General features: G+C 46.2%; 1 protein-coding gene across 1 annotated transcript in view; it reads left to right on the top strand.

Annotated features, from left to right (window-relative positions):
- Positions 1 to 10119: 10119 nt before the first annotated feature.
- Positions 10120 to 18983, top strand: part of MTHFD1 (methylenetetrahydrofolate dehydrogenase, cyclohydrolase and formyltetrahydrofolate synthetase 1) — a 44561-nt gene continuing 35697 nt past the window's right edge. The window contains exon 1 of the mRNA XM_065839299.2: positions 10120 to 10507. Within this exon, the coding sequence (XP_065695371.1) occupies positions 10467 to 10507 (41 nt within the window). The 5' untranslated portion in view covers positions 10120 to 10466. The remainder of the gene's footprint in view (positions 10508 to 18983) is intronic.

The raw sequence follows: 18983 nt of genomic DNA, 5'->3' as shown, positions 1-18983 counted from the left end.
AAAGTCTTTCTTGTACGCACTTTGCAGCCTTTGTGGCTCTTTATAGAACAAGCTCCATGACTTCTGACATGTTGGGTAAAAGGGGGTGGATGCAAAGGTAAACAACCGAACTGTGGGAGTTGCCAAATCAAACGCAGGGATGCCTGGCAGGGAGGTGAGCGGGGCAGAACAACAGCCTGCGGCAACACTCGGAGCACAGAGGTCCCTCTTCCTCTGTGGCTTCAGGCTGTCCTGAAATAACTGCTTTTATCCTTCTTCATGGAAAAAAAAAGTCTGCTTTGGTATAAAACAGACTATGCTCAGAGCTGCCTGTTATCATGGCATGAGCTTTTCTCTCCTTTTGCATCAATTTGGTCAGAAGAATTGTACTGAAAGGGTAAAACATTGATCATTGCTGTCAACTTTGTAGACATTTTCACAGTGTTTGTCTCCTTTGCCACTGTGTTTCTTCTCTGAGATTTCCTATACATGAATAGAAGCTTTAACTTTTTCATTGCATTTCAGGGCTGGATTTTATTCTGATATGAACTGAGCAGAAAGGTCTGTTCAGCCATTTCTCATCACATAATCCCTCTCCTGTTTCTTTCCCAGTCCCTTTCCAGTATTTCAACCTCAGGGTGACAATTAAGAATAAATGTTAAAGAACACATTCTTACATAAAGGAATGACACACGCAACTTCTGAGTAACAATCTCAGCTTTAGTACTTGACTGCCACATGAGACAAGTCAGAAATACTAAAGCACTTCCTGCTAGGATAAAAGGAGGTTAGCTAGTCTGATTTTATGGCATAAGCATTTAAAATTCATGAGTCTGTCCCTTCACAAAGATGAGAATCTGGCTCAAAAATGATGAAATAATAGATTAAGCTCTTGGGTATTATTTTTACTTCCTTTCCTATTTTTTAGACTCTACAATAAACTCAGGTAATTTTCAGAGTTTTGCCTGTAATCATGAGACTTTTTTTTTAGGAGCTGGTGAATTATGAAAAGCAGCACTTGATATTGTCCTGGTTTTGTTAAAAACAAGTTTCTCTTTTAGCGAATTTTTGCCTGTCAGCTAAAGCCTTCATATTAGCTGCATTTTCCTGGAGAACCCGACACATGTTTTGGTTAAACCTAGCAATGGAATGCAAACTTATTGATAAGCACGGATGGACATCTCGCGAGAGGGGAAACGAGAAACTGGTGATCGAGAGACTGACCAACGGTGTATAACATTCCATTCACGTGAATACTTCATATAAAAGTGGGAGATCACGAGGATCTCGTCCCCTTTGCCCTTTTTCACTTTTTTCCTCATGGCCGACATTAGGAGAGGACCTTGCTGGTCGTCCCTGCGAACTGAGGCCCAGTGAGAGACTGAATCCAGCTCTGGTTGGCTACAGAGTCTAATCCAGGACTTTGGGTGCTGGCTCTGCAGTTGCTGAGACTTACAAGATTGGTTTTGTATATTTTGTATTATTTTCTCTATTCTTATTAGTAGCATTAGTAAAACATCTTTAATTTTTCCAACTCTTCTCTCTCTGTCCTTCTTTCCCTCCCGATCGCCTGTCCTGAGTGGGAAGGGGGGAGAGGGAGGGGCAAAAAGGGGGAAGTGGGGGGGGAGAGGAGGTTAACAATACATCTGCCAGGGTTTGATTGTCACCCCGCAATCCTAACACTCGACAGATAATTGGCACCCAACGTGGGGCGAAGAGAACGGGGTAAATTTGGAGATTTTTGGCTTTTCTACTGCTCTGACGTACCTTTCAATTTTCTTGGCACGGTGCCAACTCATAGAGTTGTGATACTCGCGCGTCTGTTTGCTTCGGATATTTTTTAGTGGTATTAAGGCAAAGTGAATTACATTGATTTAAAGATGTTATGGCAAAAGTTGTATCAGTTATTTTCTACATTGTGCTCGCTGATCCCATATCTGTGTTGGTGTTTCTTTCTGAATCGAAGTATTCATTATATAACAACAAGAAACTGGACAGCGGTCATGATGATACTGTGTGGTATGGCACTGGTTTATTTCATTATACTGCAGCCGCTAATGAATTTCTACTCGTTTCTGCTCTACCTTGAAAAACCTCTGGGAGAGATGAAAGAGCAGAATGGCTCTATATTTGCTAATTGGTCAAGCGAATCTTTAGAAAGGCTGACTAACAATACTTTTGTGATTTCGCTGGGACAGTTTGCAAATGTGTTAGAGAACTTTGAATATCCTTGGAGCTTTGATAGAACTGTGATGGTGTTATCTGGTTTGCTGAATGTGTGTCAGTTTGTGTTACTGTTAAGAGAAATGAGGTTCAATAGGAGGTTTGCGTCTCTTCTTAGTCCTGGGATTTGCGGTGCGTCTTCGGAAGCTTTAGCAAAAAGCACTCCTAGCCGCTCGAGAAAAGGCAAAACAGCCAAAGCTGCCGCTGCAGCCACTGCCCCCCCAACCGCGGCTTCACAGGCTGAAGCTACAGCTCCTCCGCAGAGCTCCTCTGCCAAGGTCTCTGCAGATAACGTTACTTCTCCAGCCTCAAAGGCTAACAAGGCAGCCCCCCCGTCTTCACACACTGGGCACTGTTGCTGCTGTAACCACAGCAATCACTGTGACAGTCATTCAGACTCTGAAAATGAATCAAATGATGGTGAACCCATATCAGCATCAGTTGCTGGTTGTAAGAAAGTCACTAGAAAGACTACCCGTGCAGCAGGTGATGGCACAGGGCCAACATCAACCCAAGAGGCATCATCATCAGGACAGGGTGGAGATGAAGTGACCACCACTCGGTCCTTTTCTCCAGGTGAGCTGAGAGATCTGCGAAAAGACTTTAGTCGTCGTGAAGGCGAGAATATTTTAACCTGGCTGCTGCGATGCTGGGACAATGGGGCAGAAACAATTGAATTAGAAGGTGGTGAAGCCAGGCAGCTGGGATCTCTGTCAAAAGATTCCACCATTGATAGGGCAATTTCAAGAGAGTCTAATGCCACTACTCTCTGGACCCGACTCCTGGCAGCTATGAAAGTCAGATTTCCCTACAAGGAAGATTGTATATCCAAGTTAGGGAAATGGAATACTATGGAGAGAGGTATCCAGTTCCTGAGAGAATTAGCTGTGCGAGAGATCATCTATCTAGGGCCAAACAGCCAAGAGGGGACAGACCCAGATAGAATCAATTGTACAAAATCTATGTGGCGCAGATTTGTACAAAGTGCACCACCTGCATATGCTAAGTCATTGGCAGGAATGGTCTGGTCAGCTAGAGGTATACAAGAAATTAATGAAGTGATTGAGCAGCTCCGGTACTTTGAGGACAGCCTTGCTGGTTCTCTACGGGCTTGTGTCTCCGCTGTGGAGAAACTGTGTGAAAAATCTGATGACCGGTTTGAAAAGCTGTTGCAAGAAATCAAAGAGCTCAGAGAAGACACGTACCGTTCACGACCTGCACAAACCTATGTTTCAGCTGTTAGGAGAAGGCGTTTCCAATCTCGAGAGAGAGGGCAGAGACAGCCCACAAAAAGAGGTTCACTGTGGTTCTTCCTACATGAGGAGGGAGAAAACATGAATAAGTGGCATGGAAGGCCTACCTCAGAACTTCAAGAACGAGTACGTGAGATAAAAGGAAAAACTCCTAGGAAGGTGGCTGCTCCAGTTTACAAAAGGAGCAGAAGAGATTCTGATGCTCTTGAAGGAACCTCTAACTCACACCCAGAGACTGTGCAAAACAGGAATTAGAGGTGCCCTGCCTCCAACCAGGTGGAGGAAAGGGATAACAGAGTTTATTGGACTGTACAAATACTATGGCCTGGTACAACACAACCCCAGGAGTACAAAGCTTTAGTGGACACTGGTGCTCAGTGCACAATAATTCCTTCTAATTATAAAGGAACACAATCCATCAATATTGTTGGAGTGACTGGGGGATCCCAGGAGCTGACTGTTGTAGAGGCTGAAATGAGCCTAACTGGAAAAAACTGGCAAAAGCATCCCATTGTGACTGGTCCAGATGCTCCGTGCATCCTTAGTATAGACTACCTCAGGAGAGGGTATTTTAAGGACCCAAAAGGGTATAGGTGGGCATTTGGTATAGCAGCTGTGGACACTGAGAAAATTGAACAGCTGTCTGATTTGCCTGGTCTTTCAGATGACCCTTTTGTTGTAGGACTGCTGAGGGTTGACGATCAGCAGGTGCCAACTGCTACCACGACAGTGCATCGCCGGCAATATCGCACCAATCGAGACTCTTTGATTCCTATCCAGAAGCTGATCCATCAATTGGAAAGCCAGGGTGTGATCAGTAAGACTCGCTCACCTTTTAACACCCCAATCTGGCCAGTGCGTAAGTCTAGTGACGAGTGGAGACTAACTGTAGACTATCGTGGCCTGAATGAAGTTACACCACCACTGAGTGCTGCTGTGCCTGACATGCTAGAACTGCAATTTGAACTGGAGTCAAAGGCAGCCAAGTGGTATGCTACAATTGACATTGCTAATGCATTTTTCTCTATTCCTGTAGCAGCAGAGTGCAGGCCGCAGTTTGCTTTCACCTGGAGGGGCATCCAGTACACATGGAATCGCTTGCCCCAGGGGTGGAAACACAGTCCTACCATCTGCCATGGACTGATCCAGACCACGCTGGAGCAAGGTGAAGCTCCAGAACACTTGCAATATATTGATGACATCATCATATGGGGCGACACAGCGAAAGAAGTCTTCGAGAAAGGTGAGAGAATAATTCATATTCTTTTGGATGCTGGTTTTGCCATAAAACGAAGTAAGGTCAAGGGACCTGCACGAGAGATCCAGTTTTTAGGAATAAAATGGCAAGATGGCCGTCGTCAGATCCCAATGGATGTGATCAACAAAATTGCAGCAATGTCTCCACCTACTAATAAGAAGGAGACACAGACTTTCTTGGGCGTTGTAGGTTTTTGGAGAATGCATATTCCTGACTACAGCCACATTGTGAGCCCTCTCTATCGAGTGACTCGTAAAAAGAACCAATTTGAGTGGGGCCCTGAACAACGACAAGCCTTTGAACAAATTAAGCGTGAGATAACTCATGCGGTGGCCCTTGGACCAGTCCGAACTGGACTAGATGTTAAAAATGTGCTCTACACCGCAGCCGGAGATAATGGACTTACCTGGAGCCTCTGGCAGAAAGCACCAGGAGAAACCCGAGGTCGACCCTTAGGTTTTTGGAGTCGAGGATACAAAGGATCTGAGGCCAACTATACTCCAACTGAAAAGGAGATACTAGCAGCATATGAAGGAGTTCGAGCTGCTTCAGAAGTGATCGGCACTGAAGCACAGCTCCTCCTGGCACCTCGACTGCCGGTGCTGAACTGGATGTTCAAAGGGACGGTTCCCTCTCCACATCATGCAACCGAAGTTACATGGAGTAAATGGATTGCACTGATCACACAACGAGCTCGAATTGGAAGTCCCAACCGTCCAGGGATATTAGAAGTGATTACAGACTGGCCAGAAAGCAAAGATTTTGGGATGTCTCCAGATGAGGAGGAAGTAAAACGTGCTGAAGAAGCACCACCATATAATATGCTTTCAGAGACTGATAAGCAGTATGCACTGTTCACAGATGGATCCTGTCGTCTTGTAGGAAAACATCGAAGGTGGAAAGCTGCTGTGTGGAGTCCCACACGACAAGTTACAGAAGCCACTGAAGGACAAGGTGAATCCAGTCAGTTTGCAGAAGTGAAAGCCATCCAGCTGGCTTTGGACATTGCTGAACGAGAGAAGTGGCCAATACTTTATCTCTATACTGACTCATGGATGGTAGCAAATGCCTTGTGGGGGTGGCTACAGCAATGGAAGAAAAGCAACTGGCAGCGCAGAGGTAAACCCATTTGGGCTGCCACACTGTGGCAAGACATTGCTGCTCGGCTAGAGAGCCTGCCTGTGAAAGATCGTCATGTAGATGCTCATGTGCCTAAAAGTCGAGCCACCGAGGAACATCTAAACAACCAACAAGCGGATCAAGCTGCTAAGATCAAAGTAGCTGAGGTGGACTTGGATTGGCAACATAAAGGTGAACTTTTCCTAGCTCGGTGGGCCCATGATGCTTCAGGGCATCAAGGTAGAGATGCAACATACAAATGGGCTCGTGATCGAGGGGTGGATTTAACTATGGACACTATTTCACAGGTTATTCATGAATGTGAAACTTGCGCCGAAATCAAACAAGCAAAACGGTTAAAACCTGTATGGTATGGGGGGCGATGGTTAAAGTATAAGTATGGAGAAGCTTGGCAGATTGATTATATTACACTTCCACAAACACGTCAAGGTAAGCGTTATGTACTTACAATGGTGGAAGCAACCACTGGATGGTTGGAAACATATGCCGTACCTCATGCTACAGCCCGAAATACTATCTTGGGCCTTGAGAAGCAAGTCCTTTGGCGGCACGGTACGCCAGAAAGAATTGAATCAGACAATGGTACTCATTTCAAAAACAGTATTATAGACAATTGGGCCAAAGAACATGGTACTGAGTGGGTATATCATATTCCATATCATGCACCAGCCTCTGGGAAAATTGAAAGGTACAATGGTTTGTTAAAAACTACACTAAAGGCACTTGGTGGTGGAACCTTTAAAAACTGGGATTCACATTTAGCAAAAGCCACTTGGTTGGTCAACACCAGGGGATCAACCAATCGAGCCGGGCCTGCCCAATCAGAAATTCTACGGACTGTAGAAGGAGATAAAGTCCCTGTAGTACACATGAAAAATATTTTAGGAAAGGCAGTCTGGGTTACTCCTGCCTCAGGCAAAGGCAAACCTACTCGTGGGATTGTTTTTGCCCAGGGACCTGGCAGCACCTGATGGGTGATGCTTAAGGATGGAGAAGTTTGGTGTGTACCTCAAGGGGATTTGATTTTAGGTGAAAATATGCAATGCTGAACTGTATGATGTGAATTGCCGCACTAACAATGTTTAATAAGTGTCTTTCAGATCAAGACAATGGTGATGAAACCAGCGCTGGCTTCTTCGAGTGGCGCCCGACACCTTCTTCGAAGTTGGTGTCCTTAACCCACAAACAGGGGTCATGAGATGCACTTGTACCATTTTCCCTGCCCTGGGAGACTGTTGTGACAAAATGAACTTAATGAACTTTTCAAAGGATGGTCCACTGATTAATTACTCCTGTGTAAATATGTACATATATATATATATATATATATATATATTAGTAGTGATTAATTAGATTGTATTGATAGATTGTATTGATAAGGTTTAAGTATTCAGTGAATGTCATATTATAAGGGGTGGAATGTCCTGGTTTTGTTAAAAACAAGTTTCTCTTTTAGCGAATTTTTGCCTGTCAGCTAAAGCCTTCATATTAGCTGCATTTTCCTGGAGAACCCGACACATGTTTTGGTTAAACCTAGCAATGGAATGCAAACTTATTGATAAGCACGGATGGACATCTCGCGAGAGGGGCAACGAGAAACTGGTGATCGAGAGACTAACCAACGGTGTATAACATTCCATTCACGTGAATACTTCATATAAAAGTGGGAGATCACGAGGATCTCGTCCCCTTTGCCCTTTTTCACTTTTTTCCTCATGGCTGACATTAGGAGAGGACCTTGCTGGTCGTCCCTGCGAACTGAGGCCTAGTGAGAGACTGAATCCAGCTCTGGTTGGCTACAGAGTCTAATCCAGGACTTTGGGTGCTGGCTCTGCAGTTGCTGAGACTTACAAGATTGGTTTTGTATATTTTGTATTATTTTCTCTATTCTTATTAGTAGCATTAGTAAAACATCTTTAATTTTTCCAACTCTTCTCTCTCTGTCCTTCTTTCCCTCCCGATCGCCTGTCCTGAGTGGGAAGGGGGGAGAGGGAGGGGCAAAAAGGGGGAAGTGGAGGGGGGAGAGGAGGTTAACAATACATCTGCCAGGGTTTGATTGTCACCCCGCAATCCTAACCCTCGACAGATATTAATCACAAATACAAATCATGCAAGTTACAAACTCTGGGCAGGAACCCACAGCTTTTTTGGAAAACACCATTTCTGAGAGTTTACCCTGTCCTTAACTGAAGGAGTCCATCTTTTGCATTTTTTTTTTAAACCACTTTTTTTGTTTTGTTTTGATTTGTTTTTTCCCCCAGAGTTCATTCAGGCCTCAGATAAAGGCAAGAGAGGAAACAAGCAAGGCACAGAATTTTAAGCAGCCTAGAAAAATCCCTTCTCTCATTTAATTGAATAATCTCAGTTTGATTGTGTAAAACTGCAACTGCCTGTTGGAATGTTCCAGGAAATACAAGGAATATAAAATGAAAAAGTAGTTATTTCTAGCTTTTTAAAATTTAGCATATAAAAATCTTGTAATGCAAAGTCTTCCCTCTTTTCCAAGGCACTTTTAAAGATAAATTTCTGGCCTTTAATCCTACAATTACAACACGTTGTTAACTTAAAGTGGTTTAACCACTCAAGGTAAGAAGCTTTCCTCTGAACAGAAAAGCAAGCAGAAAAGACACCCCTTGTTAGGCTATGAAAGGAAATACAAAGAAAAACATTATCCTCAGAGAAATTTTGAACTGGTTATAATATATACAGCCCTCCTAGAACACCAAAGAAGCAACCCTAAGGCTTCTGAAACAGAGGGGCCCATATATTTCTGTCCTCATAGTTTGTGCCCTCGGCAGAAGCTGCGAGGCCTACACTTCTCCCTTCTCAAAATCTGACAGTTCCCCAAATCCCTTTGTGAATCATGGAGAAGCAGGATTGAATTCTTCCTTAGCAAACTCTTTGGAACAGGCACTTCCAAACCTTTGCATTCTATGTCAAGCAAAAATCTATGTGAAAGCACTTTGCACAGGCCTTTTAAGTCTCAAATTCTCAGTGAGAGCACTGCTGTGGTAGCACCCAGCTCCTGTTCTCCATCGCTTGTAGATCTGCAGTGGCGTTACCCTCTTTCTTTGCTGTACGGTCTCCACACATGGCAGATGTGAATACATCCCAGAACAGTAAGTAATGATTTATTGCAGGCACAGGAACGTGCTGCTACTCCCCAATAACAACCTAATGCTGCAGGTGCACCCCATTATCAGTTTCCCAGTTCCCTGTCCCTGATCTTCGTATCACGGTTTCTTGAATCATGGACCTGTTCTCTAGCCATGTGCTGGATAACAGGTAACACTGACGAGTTCCTTAACTTTGCTGGGTTGTGGCACTATCTTGCCTGAGCATGTCTGTCTCAGTGACATTTAATGGCCTTTTTTCAGCTCTGGCTGGACCCTAATCACTAATTTGCTGGATGTGTGAGAAAACCACTGAATGCTGACTCTCTAAGCAAGGTCCTAAAATGTCTGTGCTAGCCTGCAGAGTAAGGAAAAGCCTTGGTTATGAAAAAAAATGGGACATACGAAGGACTGCGTTGACCTGAGCAGCTGCCTGACAGGAGTCCACACTTCATCACAGAACATCCTCACTTGGAAGGGACCCACAAGGATCAAGTCCAACTCCTGTCCCTGCATGGGTCAACCCCACAGTTCACACCATGTGTCTGAGGGTGTTGTCCAGTCTATTCTTGAACGCTGTCAGGTTTGAAGCTGTGACACTTCCCTGGGGAGCCTGTTCCAGTGCTCCAGCACTCTCTGGGTGAAAAACCTTTTCCTAACGTCCAACATAAACCTCCCCTGCACATCTTCCTTTCATTCTCTCAGGTTCTGTCATTGGTCACTAAAGAGAAGAGTAAGTCCTAACTGGATTACCTGCTTCTAGTACATCCCTCCAAGGTGACTGTTAGGAGCCTGTTTCTCACTCTTGACAACTCCTGTGGACTTCAAGCCACAATCCCACCGTCTTCTTCATTGCCCTCATTCTATACTGACTAGCCAGCGGTTGGGTGACTTTATATTGGACAAATGTGTTGAAATGTGGAAGAACTGATCTCTCAATGGCACTGCAGTGCTACCCCAGGACACAAAACACACAAATTATTCTTACACTGATTTGGAATTTTCATTAAGACACGGCCGGTAAGCGGCCCAGCACCAACAGCCGGGCACTGCCAGGCCCCCGCACCGCCGGGCAGCACCCCCAGCTCCGCAGGCAACCTTCGCCCTTCCCGCCCTCCGACTGCAGCCAACCCTGCCCGCCCAGTCCCCTCCTCCGCAGAGCGGGGCGCCAGGAAAGGCCGGGGCTGCAGCCTATGAAGCGTTTCGGCGCCATTTCCCCGTTCCGCCGCGTTCCCCTCAGCAGGCGGGCGCCTCAGGGCAGCGGGAAGGACAGGGGAGGAGACGCGGTACAGCCGTGCCCAAGCCGCTGCAGTGAGGGGAGCCCCTGCCCGCCCCTCCGTGCCCCTCTCCTCCGGGGCGGGGGCAGCGCTTGCGCGGTGTTGCCGGCCCCCGCCGAAAGTTTGGGGCCACGTGTGGCGCGGAGCAGGGCAGCTGGGGGTCAGTCCGTCCTGCAGACGCGCCGGGAGCCGCGCTGTGCTCCGCTGCCTGCCCGCCCTCGCCATGGCTCCCGCCGAGATCCTCAGCGGCAAGATAGTCTCCGAGTACGTACCCCGGGGCCGGCCTTCCCGGCGGGGCTTTCCTCGGGCGGGGAAACGCAACCGCGGGGCGGACGCGATCGGGAGGGAACCCGGTGCGGCTGGGGGGGTGCCCCGGGGAGCCCCGTCCTGGCCGGGGTATGGGGCTGTGGTGGCCTTTGCTCTGGCTCGGTCGCCTTTATGAAGCGATTTGAAGACAGCCTAAAGCTTTTTCACTACCTTGAGTTCAAAGTTCACCCCCTCCTGGCTGGAAACTGTGGGAGTTATTAAATGGAGGTAGTATTAAAGATCTCTAGAAAAAGTGCCGTCATGGCTGCATCGCTCCCCAGCAGCCCACGCAGGGTGTGCACATCCAGCATCTGCCCCATAGAGCAGTTTGCGATCCCTCAGCATCGCTGTGCTGAGATGAGTGCCCAGGCAGGTGTGAAGAGGCTGCCTGGCTTAGAGTTTTGGTGTATTTGTGCCGTGCTCTTGGGATGCTTTACGAGCAGGAGTTGGGAACCTGTGCTTTAGGTATGGTCTGTGTGTTGCTGTACAGGTGTTGGTCATTCCTTTTTAAAACAAGATAAATTAACCCATGTGCTGGGTAATGTTAAGATGAATGATCACAGGTGTCCTGCCGAAGGTATATGAAAGATTTGGCAGACCTTAAAGGAGAAGATTTTCCTGTGCTTTTCAGCTTTTACGTAGCTGGCAAGCTCTGAGTGTAGGTGACCCTGCGTTGTGTCTTTCAGTTTGCTGATTTTTCCTGCTGCTGCTATATATACATATCTGGAAGAAAGCTAAATGAATGTCACTAACCCTAGAAAAATGCAGTGTTTAGCAAAGAGTAACATTTCTATTATATTCAGTGCAAACAAAGTTTGCTTAGGTACGTTTGTTGGGTACCTCCTCTCTACAACCAGAGAATTTGGACAGCAAGTGTAAGTTTGAATTCATCTACGACATATGTACATTTGTTCATCGGTGGAGCAGCTTTAAAAAGCAGGCCTAATGCGTCTTGAATCTGAATAGCCATGATGAAAGGCTGCTTGCATGGTTTTTACCTGGTAATTTTTGCGCCAGTGCCACTCGAGTATTGCAGTCTCTCAGTCTTGTGTGCTTCCTTACACCTGCTTTTGGCAGTCTTGGAGCCAGCATGCTCGTCAATGCCTGTGTGTGGTGCTGGTGGTATTTACATGATTTGCTTCTTGCAGGTTTCCTTTTTTCTGATATAAAAAGTGTCCCTCAAGTGTAGTAGTTCCTGTCAAGCTACACGTTATTGCAATTTTAGAGTGACTAAAAATCTGGAAAGGTGCTAGCTTGTCTACAGTGAGTGTGTTTTGGAGGTATTGTGAGCATTCACCTTAAAACTTCTAGCTTCCTTGGCAGTGCGTATTGCGTTACTTGCTTTCTATAAATTTATAGATACAGTAGTGATTTTTTTTTTTTTAATTTCTGTTTGTTTTCTGTGTTATAGTAGCAGTGGTTTTCAGAGATGAGGACCATCATGATGTGCTAATGCCTGTGAAGAGACATAAGCTTTTCATAGGCACATACAGGAGAAAGAATTGCTTCATTTCCAGCACAGCTCTGAGATGTTTGGCTGAAGCCTGTCTTCCAAGGGCATCAGGTGTTGACGTGAAGACAACACAAAACAGAAATATAATTGCAGCTGTACAGCTGTGCTCCTTCAGTTCCTTTATTTCTGCTGTATTAATGTCTGGTATGACAAAACCATTGTGTGCTCCACAAGAATGAGCCTTAAGTAATTCTACTTTTTCCTAGTGGAATACTTGAAGGAGGCATGAGAAAATGGGGTATCCACCCTGCAGATACCCATCCCTTCCTTCCAGACCCTCTAGAGAAGTGCTGGTCCAGAGGATTCTCATTGTCCAGAGTTCATCTCGAAGCCAAGAGTCTGGTAGCAGCAGCAGAAGTGATAGGCATGTGGTTTTTCTAGGAATTTTCAACTGAACTGCCTGTTGTAGAAAGGGAGTGTTTCTGACTTTACATCAACTGCAAAGTAGTTACTATCTTGTAGAGGGCATTTTTCGAGACTTTATCCTTTAAATGAGAGAAGTGTTTGTAAGTCAGTCAAATATTAACAAATGAGGTGAATCAATCAAGTATCGTTCCAGCTACATAATTCTGGGCTTCTGTGTGTGTTTTAAACCAAAACTCCTAAGTATTGTGAACTTTATTCTTCTGCCACCAAGCACCCCTTCCCTGAAGAGAGATGAAAAAATACTTAATTCAGAGCTGTACCAGTTATTTAAACAAAAATCAGGTAGACAGTGGCATTCTTATTTTTGTGAAACATGTAAAAAGAATATTTTCAGAGAGAGAAGGAGAGAGCTTCCTTGTCTCTATAAATAAAGAAAACTTGAGGAGATAAAGCTAGTTCACACCTAGAAGGTCTTGGAAGGCTCAGAAAGGTACGAAGGAAAATAGACATTTTTAGTGGCTTTGAATATTACCTGTGAGGTTAGAAATGCAGTTATGTTGTGCATGGGAAGGAGAATATACAGGCTAGCAGGGATCATGATGCATGTTGGATTTTTGTGTTAATGCTTCTCTTGCTAAGGCTGCTTTCTTTTGGTAGAAACAACCTGCTATACCTGGACAGTCTGTGAAAGATGCTGTTAGGTGGCTTATGCATCACCCTGAGCTGTCTGGTTATCTCCAAGTGCCTTTCCTCTGCTTCTCAGAGTGGCTGTTTAGTAATTCAGCCTCAGATCTTGCTGCAAATTAAATTTCCCTTATTGGCAAATGAGTTGCAAAAGGTGAGTTGTTGTGTAACAGTACAATAAATGACTAACAAGAGGCACAGAAATAGCGGTTTATGGAGGGTTGGGGGGAATCAAAATACAGTATTCTCAGCCCTTTTTTTGTTAATATTATTCCCTTAAAATAAAAATACTCTGTTTCTGTATCTGAAATAGATACTTGGGGCAAAACTTCATAGTGGCTCTTCTTTACAGCTTATGTCTGCTGCAGTGACCACTGTGTTTGTTTGTTATCACTTGAAGTGGCTCAGGTTTGGAAACGCCTGGCTTGGTTTGGATGGGTTGTTAGCACCCGGAATGGACCATGATTCCTGGTCTGGATGAGTTGGCTGATTAGTTGTGATGGCAGGGAGGGCTCAACACCCTCCCCCCCCTGCCCAACCCCTAGGGACAGGCCAGGTAGTGCTTTGAGTTTAAAGTACCTCTGGAGTACTGGATATAGCGATGATGGGGCTAAACTTAGAACTGGAGTCAACAGTGCAGTAAAGACAACTCTTATGTTTTTTCAGGCTGAACCTCAAAAGTTTTTTGGAGTTCTTACCGAAATTGAACTTAAAAAAATTCCCTGGTCTGTGAGTTGTCATTTACGAGGTCCTACCCAGAATGTTTCAGGCAGACACTGAAGGTACCACACTGCAGCTGTGCAAAGTTAAAGTGTTCTGTGTGGTCTAGTATAGCTCAGTGCCACCGAGCGGCTCCAAATATGAGCAAGAACCCCCTGTGTCAGGTGCTGTACAGACACAGAATTTGAAAATAGAACCGTGCTCCAAAGAGGTTACAAGCTAGGATAGGACATTGATGGACAACAGGGCCACATTGCTGCGATCTGTGCATATCAGCACCAGATAACAAGGAAATGGAGGGTCTGAAGGGAAAGAATCTGTAGGGGACTGCCATGTCTCCTTTGTGGAAAGAAGGAATCTTGATATCACTCTTTGTGAAGACAGACCATTGCAGAGATGAACTAGAGTGTTGTCTGGAGTGCCACAAACGTGGATTGACTCCTTATCTATTTCTCTTGTGTTGTCCTCTGATTAAATCCCCTGATAGCTGGGTGCGGTATCTGTTTTGAGATGCAGACCTGGTTGGCGTGATTGTTGTTGCAGCATGGGAAGCCGGTTGTGACAGTTTGTGGTATTGTAACTCATATTTGGGGCAAATTCTCCTATGGAAGTTTTGAAGACTCAGCTTTGTGTGAAACTTAAGGTCTGTTTTTCTGTTGGCAGCCAGCCACATTTGAGAAGTTCCTAAAATGCTGCCTGTCCCATCCCCTATGGATGATTGCTTCTTCAGCTCGGCTGTTCTGTGGCCCTTATTGGACTGGTGTTCTGGACATGATAAAAAAGCAAAAGCATCTATCTGGCCTGAAGTGTGCTCAGACGAGTATTTGAGCTGAACCAACCAAAAGAGTGGTTAAAAACCATGGGAAGTGATAGAAGGAAACAGGCAGTTCCACCGTGAGGCAATGATGGTGTGTCAGGATCATGCAGTGGTAGGGCAGGAGACTCATGAACAGATTCCAGCTCTGTTCTCTAAACAGTGTCTTCCTGCAACTGGAGCCATTGGTTGAATGTCCAGCAGCATCCAGGCAGACGTTCCCAAGTAATTTCCCATGCCAGGGCCACTCCACTGGGGACAGCCAACCCGTGACTCCCGCCAGGAGAGATCCCTTTCTGTCTCTTCTTTGGGGTGCCAGGAGGATGTTTTGTGGCACATTTGCAGCTTCTTCACAGTCTGCTACTGCAGACATGGTGCTGTGGTGGTTTGGAGAAGGAGAAGCTTGTCTCTCCACACTGCAGTTGTTTGTCATAGGGACAACAGAAGGCGAGCAGTGGCAGAGCTGCAGGCTACCAGGAGGAATGGCTGTAGGGACAGCATCTCTGACCAAGGTGGTGCAGGACCTGGGGAAGGTCATCAGCCTTGTATGGCCATTTCTGTAGAGCTAGAGCAAGAGCATTTCTGATGCATGTTCCTGAGACCTTGGGGAAATTTGTGATCCAGGCAGCGACACCGAACCCCTGGAGACAGGCCTCTTCCAGAGCATCCTTGTCGCTGAAGGATGTATTTGCCAGGTCATACATTTAGCAATATTTATGTACACCCTGAGCTCTGTTACAGAAGGGACAGAAACACAGCTTGGGATCATCTTCATTTGAGATCCCACCTGGAGTCCTGCATCCAGCTCTGGAGCCCTCAGCACAGGACAGACGTGGACCTGTTGGAGAGGGACCAGAGGAGCCACAGAAATGGTCAGAGGCTGGAACAGCTTGGCTAGGAGGACAGACTGAGAGAGTTGGGGTTGTTCAGCCTGGAGATGGGAAGGCTCCAGGAAGACCTTATTGCGCCCTTTCAGTGCTTAAAAGGGGCCCATAAGGAAGATGGGAACAGAGGTTTTAGAAGGGCCTGTTATGATAGGACAAGGGGTAATGGTTTTAAACTAAGAGAGATTCAGATTAGACCTGAGGAAGATGTTTTTTGCAACAGTGAAGCAGTGAAACACTGGCCCAGGTTGCCCAGAGAGGTGGTAGATGCCCCATCCCTGGAAACATTCAAGGCCAGGCTGGATGGGGCTCTGAGCAACCTGATCTGGGTGAAGATGTCCCTGCTCATGGCAGGTGGTTGGACTGGATGAGGTTTGGGGGTCCCTTCCAGCCCAAACCATTCTATGATTCAGTCTTCGAAAAGGGCAAGAAGGAGGACCCGGGTAATTATAGACCGGTCAGCCTCACCTCTGTCCCTGGGAAAGTAATGGAACAGCTTATCCTTGGTGTCATCTCAAGGCACATAAGGGATAAGAGGGTCATTAGGGGCAGTCAGCATGGCTTTACCAAGGGTAAGTCATGCTTGACCAACCTCATAGCCTTTTATGAGAATGTAACAAGGTGGATGGATGATGGCAGAGCGGTGGATGTGGTCTACCTTGACTTCAGTAAAGCCTTTAACATGGTCCCTCACAGCATCCTCACAGCTAAATTGAGGAGGTGTGGTCTAGACAATAGAGTAGTGAGGTGGGTTGCAAACTGGCTTAAAGAGAGAAGCCAGAGAGGGGTGGTCAATGGTGCGGAGTCCAGTTGGAGGCCAGTATCTAGTGGAGTGCCTCAGGGGTCAGTACTGGGGCCAATATTATTCAATATATTCATTAATGATTTAGTCGAGGGAATTGAGTGTACTATCAGCAAGTTTGCTGATGACACTAAGCTGGGAGGAGTGGCTGACACGCCAGAAAGCTGTGCTGCCATCCAGCGGGACCTGGACAGGCTGGAGAGTTGGGCGGGGGATAACCTGATGGAATTTAACAAGGGAAAGTGTAGAGTCCTGCATCTGGGCAGGAACAATCCCAAGTTCCAGTATAGGTTGGGGAATGACCTATTAGAGAGCAGTGTAGGGGAAAGGGACCTGGGGGTCCTGGTGGACAACAGGATGACCATGAGCCAGCACTGTGCCCTTGTGGCCAGGAAGGCCAATGGCGTCCTTGGGTGTATTACAAGGGGGGTGGTCAGTAGATCGAGAGAGGTCCTCCTTCCCCTCTACTCCGCCCTGGTGAGACCCCATCTGGAATATTGTGTCCAGTTCTGGGCCCCTCAGTTCAAGAAGGACAGGGAACTGCTGGAGAGGGTCCAGCGTAGGGCAACAAAGATGATTAAGGGAGTGGAGCATCTCCCTTATGAAGAAAGGCTGAGGGAGCTGTGGCTCTTTAGTTTGGAGAAGAGGAGACTGAGGGGTGACCTTATTAATGTTTATAAATATATAAAGGGTGAGTGCCATGAGGATGGAGCCAGGCTCTTCTCAGTGGCAAACAATGATAGGACAAGGAGTAATGGGATGAAGCTGGAACACAAGAGGTTCCACTTAAATTTGAGAAAGAACTTCTTCTCAGTGAGGGTAACAGAGCACTGGAACAGGCTGCCCAGGGAGGTTGTGGAGTCTCCTTCCCTGGAGACATTCAAAGCCCGCCTGGACACATTCCTGTGCGACCTCACCTAGGCGTTCCTGCTCCAGCAGGGGGATTGGACTAGATGATCTTTTGAGGTCCCTTCCAATCCCAAACATACTATGATACTGTGATACTGTGATGGCCATGTGTCCTCTGTCCACCTGAGCCATTGCATGTACAGAATCCTATAGGTGTGACTCTGCCATGGGAGCCGTGCTTCCCTCTCCTTTCACAGCAGAGCTGAAGGAGTGTGGTTTGTCCTTTGCTCTTCTGGGAAATTAGCTTAATAAATTTAAATTCAGCTCATTGTTGCAGCCCAGAGAAAGAAAGGCTAACAGGTTTTTTTATAATCTTTGTAGCTGGCTTTTGTACTGTGTGCTTAGAGCCATGTGCTGTCCTTGACCTGTGTGGACCCTGGGCTTCTGTTTGCAATGTGAATTTGTGGAACAATGTGAGCTCGGGAGGGGTCTTAGCGTCAGAGGGAAGGCTTTTGGAGGAACAGCCATGTACAATTGCAAATTTACATTTGAAGGCATGCAGCTAATAAAAAGTGGTGTTGGTTTATCAATATGAACTTTTGTCATTGTGAAGAACTAAAGTCCACAATAGAAGTTTGCAAACTGTTGCTAAATAGATGCTGGCTTGCAAAGTTTATTGAGTAATGTATATGTAAGACCGCAAAGTTAAAGCAAGGGTTTAACTATTTTTTTTTTCCTTAAGTTTTCTCTCAAACTGTGGCTTTTCTGGTAGCTGGAGAGCAGTGGTACTTAACACTAGGTGGCTGTCTAACAAGTGATTTCTTGATTCAAGTCTCCTAAAGCAAATCAGCGCTGGCAGCACTACCACTTGGTGTGTGTTACCTTTCTTCTGTAGCTGAAGGGGAAGTGAGCTAGTGCCTAATTACAGAAAATGACAGCAATGTAATGTGTGAACAATCACGGCTGCTGGGGGTGAAAGCGCCACAGCCCTGCCTTGCAGAGGCTGGAGGGAAAGTGGACTCTTGGCTAGGCTGTTTTCTGCTCCGCTGAGAAGACTGGATTATAAATAAAACCCAGACATGAGACCTGTTCCAGTTGATTGTCCCTTATGAAGGGTTTACTAGGTCATAACTTATGATACATTTCACATTTGCTTGCATGTCTTTTGTTTGCAGGACACAAACCAGTGCTGTGCCTTCCTTAATGGAACTGAGGAGGCTGATCTCAGAAGTAGCTGGCTTGTAGCACCGGCTCAGGCCACGTACAGTGGGTTTCTGACCCTGAGATTGCTGTGCTGTTGTTATGAGCTGCTTGTGAGCTCAGGCCCTGTTGTGTCTGCAGCTGCACATTTGGTGCCTTCCCTTGGGGCTTACAGCTGGAGCATAAGGAGTTGGTGATTTTACTACATGGCAGATGAACTTGTCACTTGAGCATGAGGAATTGCTAGGACAAGGCTTGCTGTGACACTGTTTTCTGAACTCCTCAGCCAGTCTTAGTGTCAAGGCTTTTACAGAGGTGATAGCCAAAGGAAGCCTAGGAACTGCTACTTTTAAAGTAAAGTTGAAAACAACCTCTTTTACCAAAGCTTGTTAAGAGGCTTTGAACAGCTTGGCCAGACACAAACACCTCTGAATACTCTCAGCCTGCTCTTCAAGTGCAGCATTACTCTGACCACATGGTTCGGGATGCAGCAGGAGAGATGCAGGATTTGGGATGAAGCAGGAGGCTGTGTCATTCCCCTGAGATGGGACTTGGAACAGCCTCCGGGCTGCTTCTGGCTGGACCAGTTGCAAGTCTCCCCT

This window comes from Patagioenas fasciata, chromosome 5, assembly GCF_037038585.1.
Source record: "Patagioenas fasciata isolate bPatFas1 chromosome 5, bPatFas1.hap1, whole genome shotgun sequence".
NCBI classification, from domain to species: domain Eukaryota; kingdom Metazoa; phylum Chordata; class Aves; order Columbiformes; family Columbidae; genus Patagioenas; species Patagioenas fasciata.
This window is presented reverse-complemented; position numbering and strand designations above follow the sequence as displayed.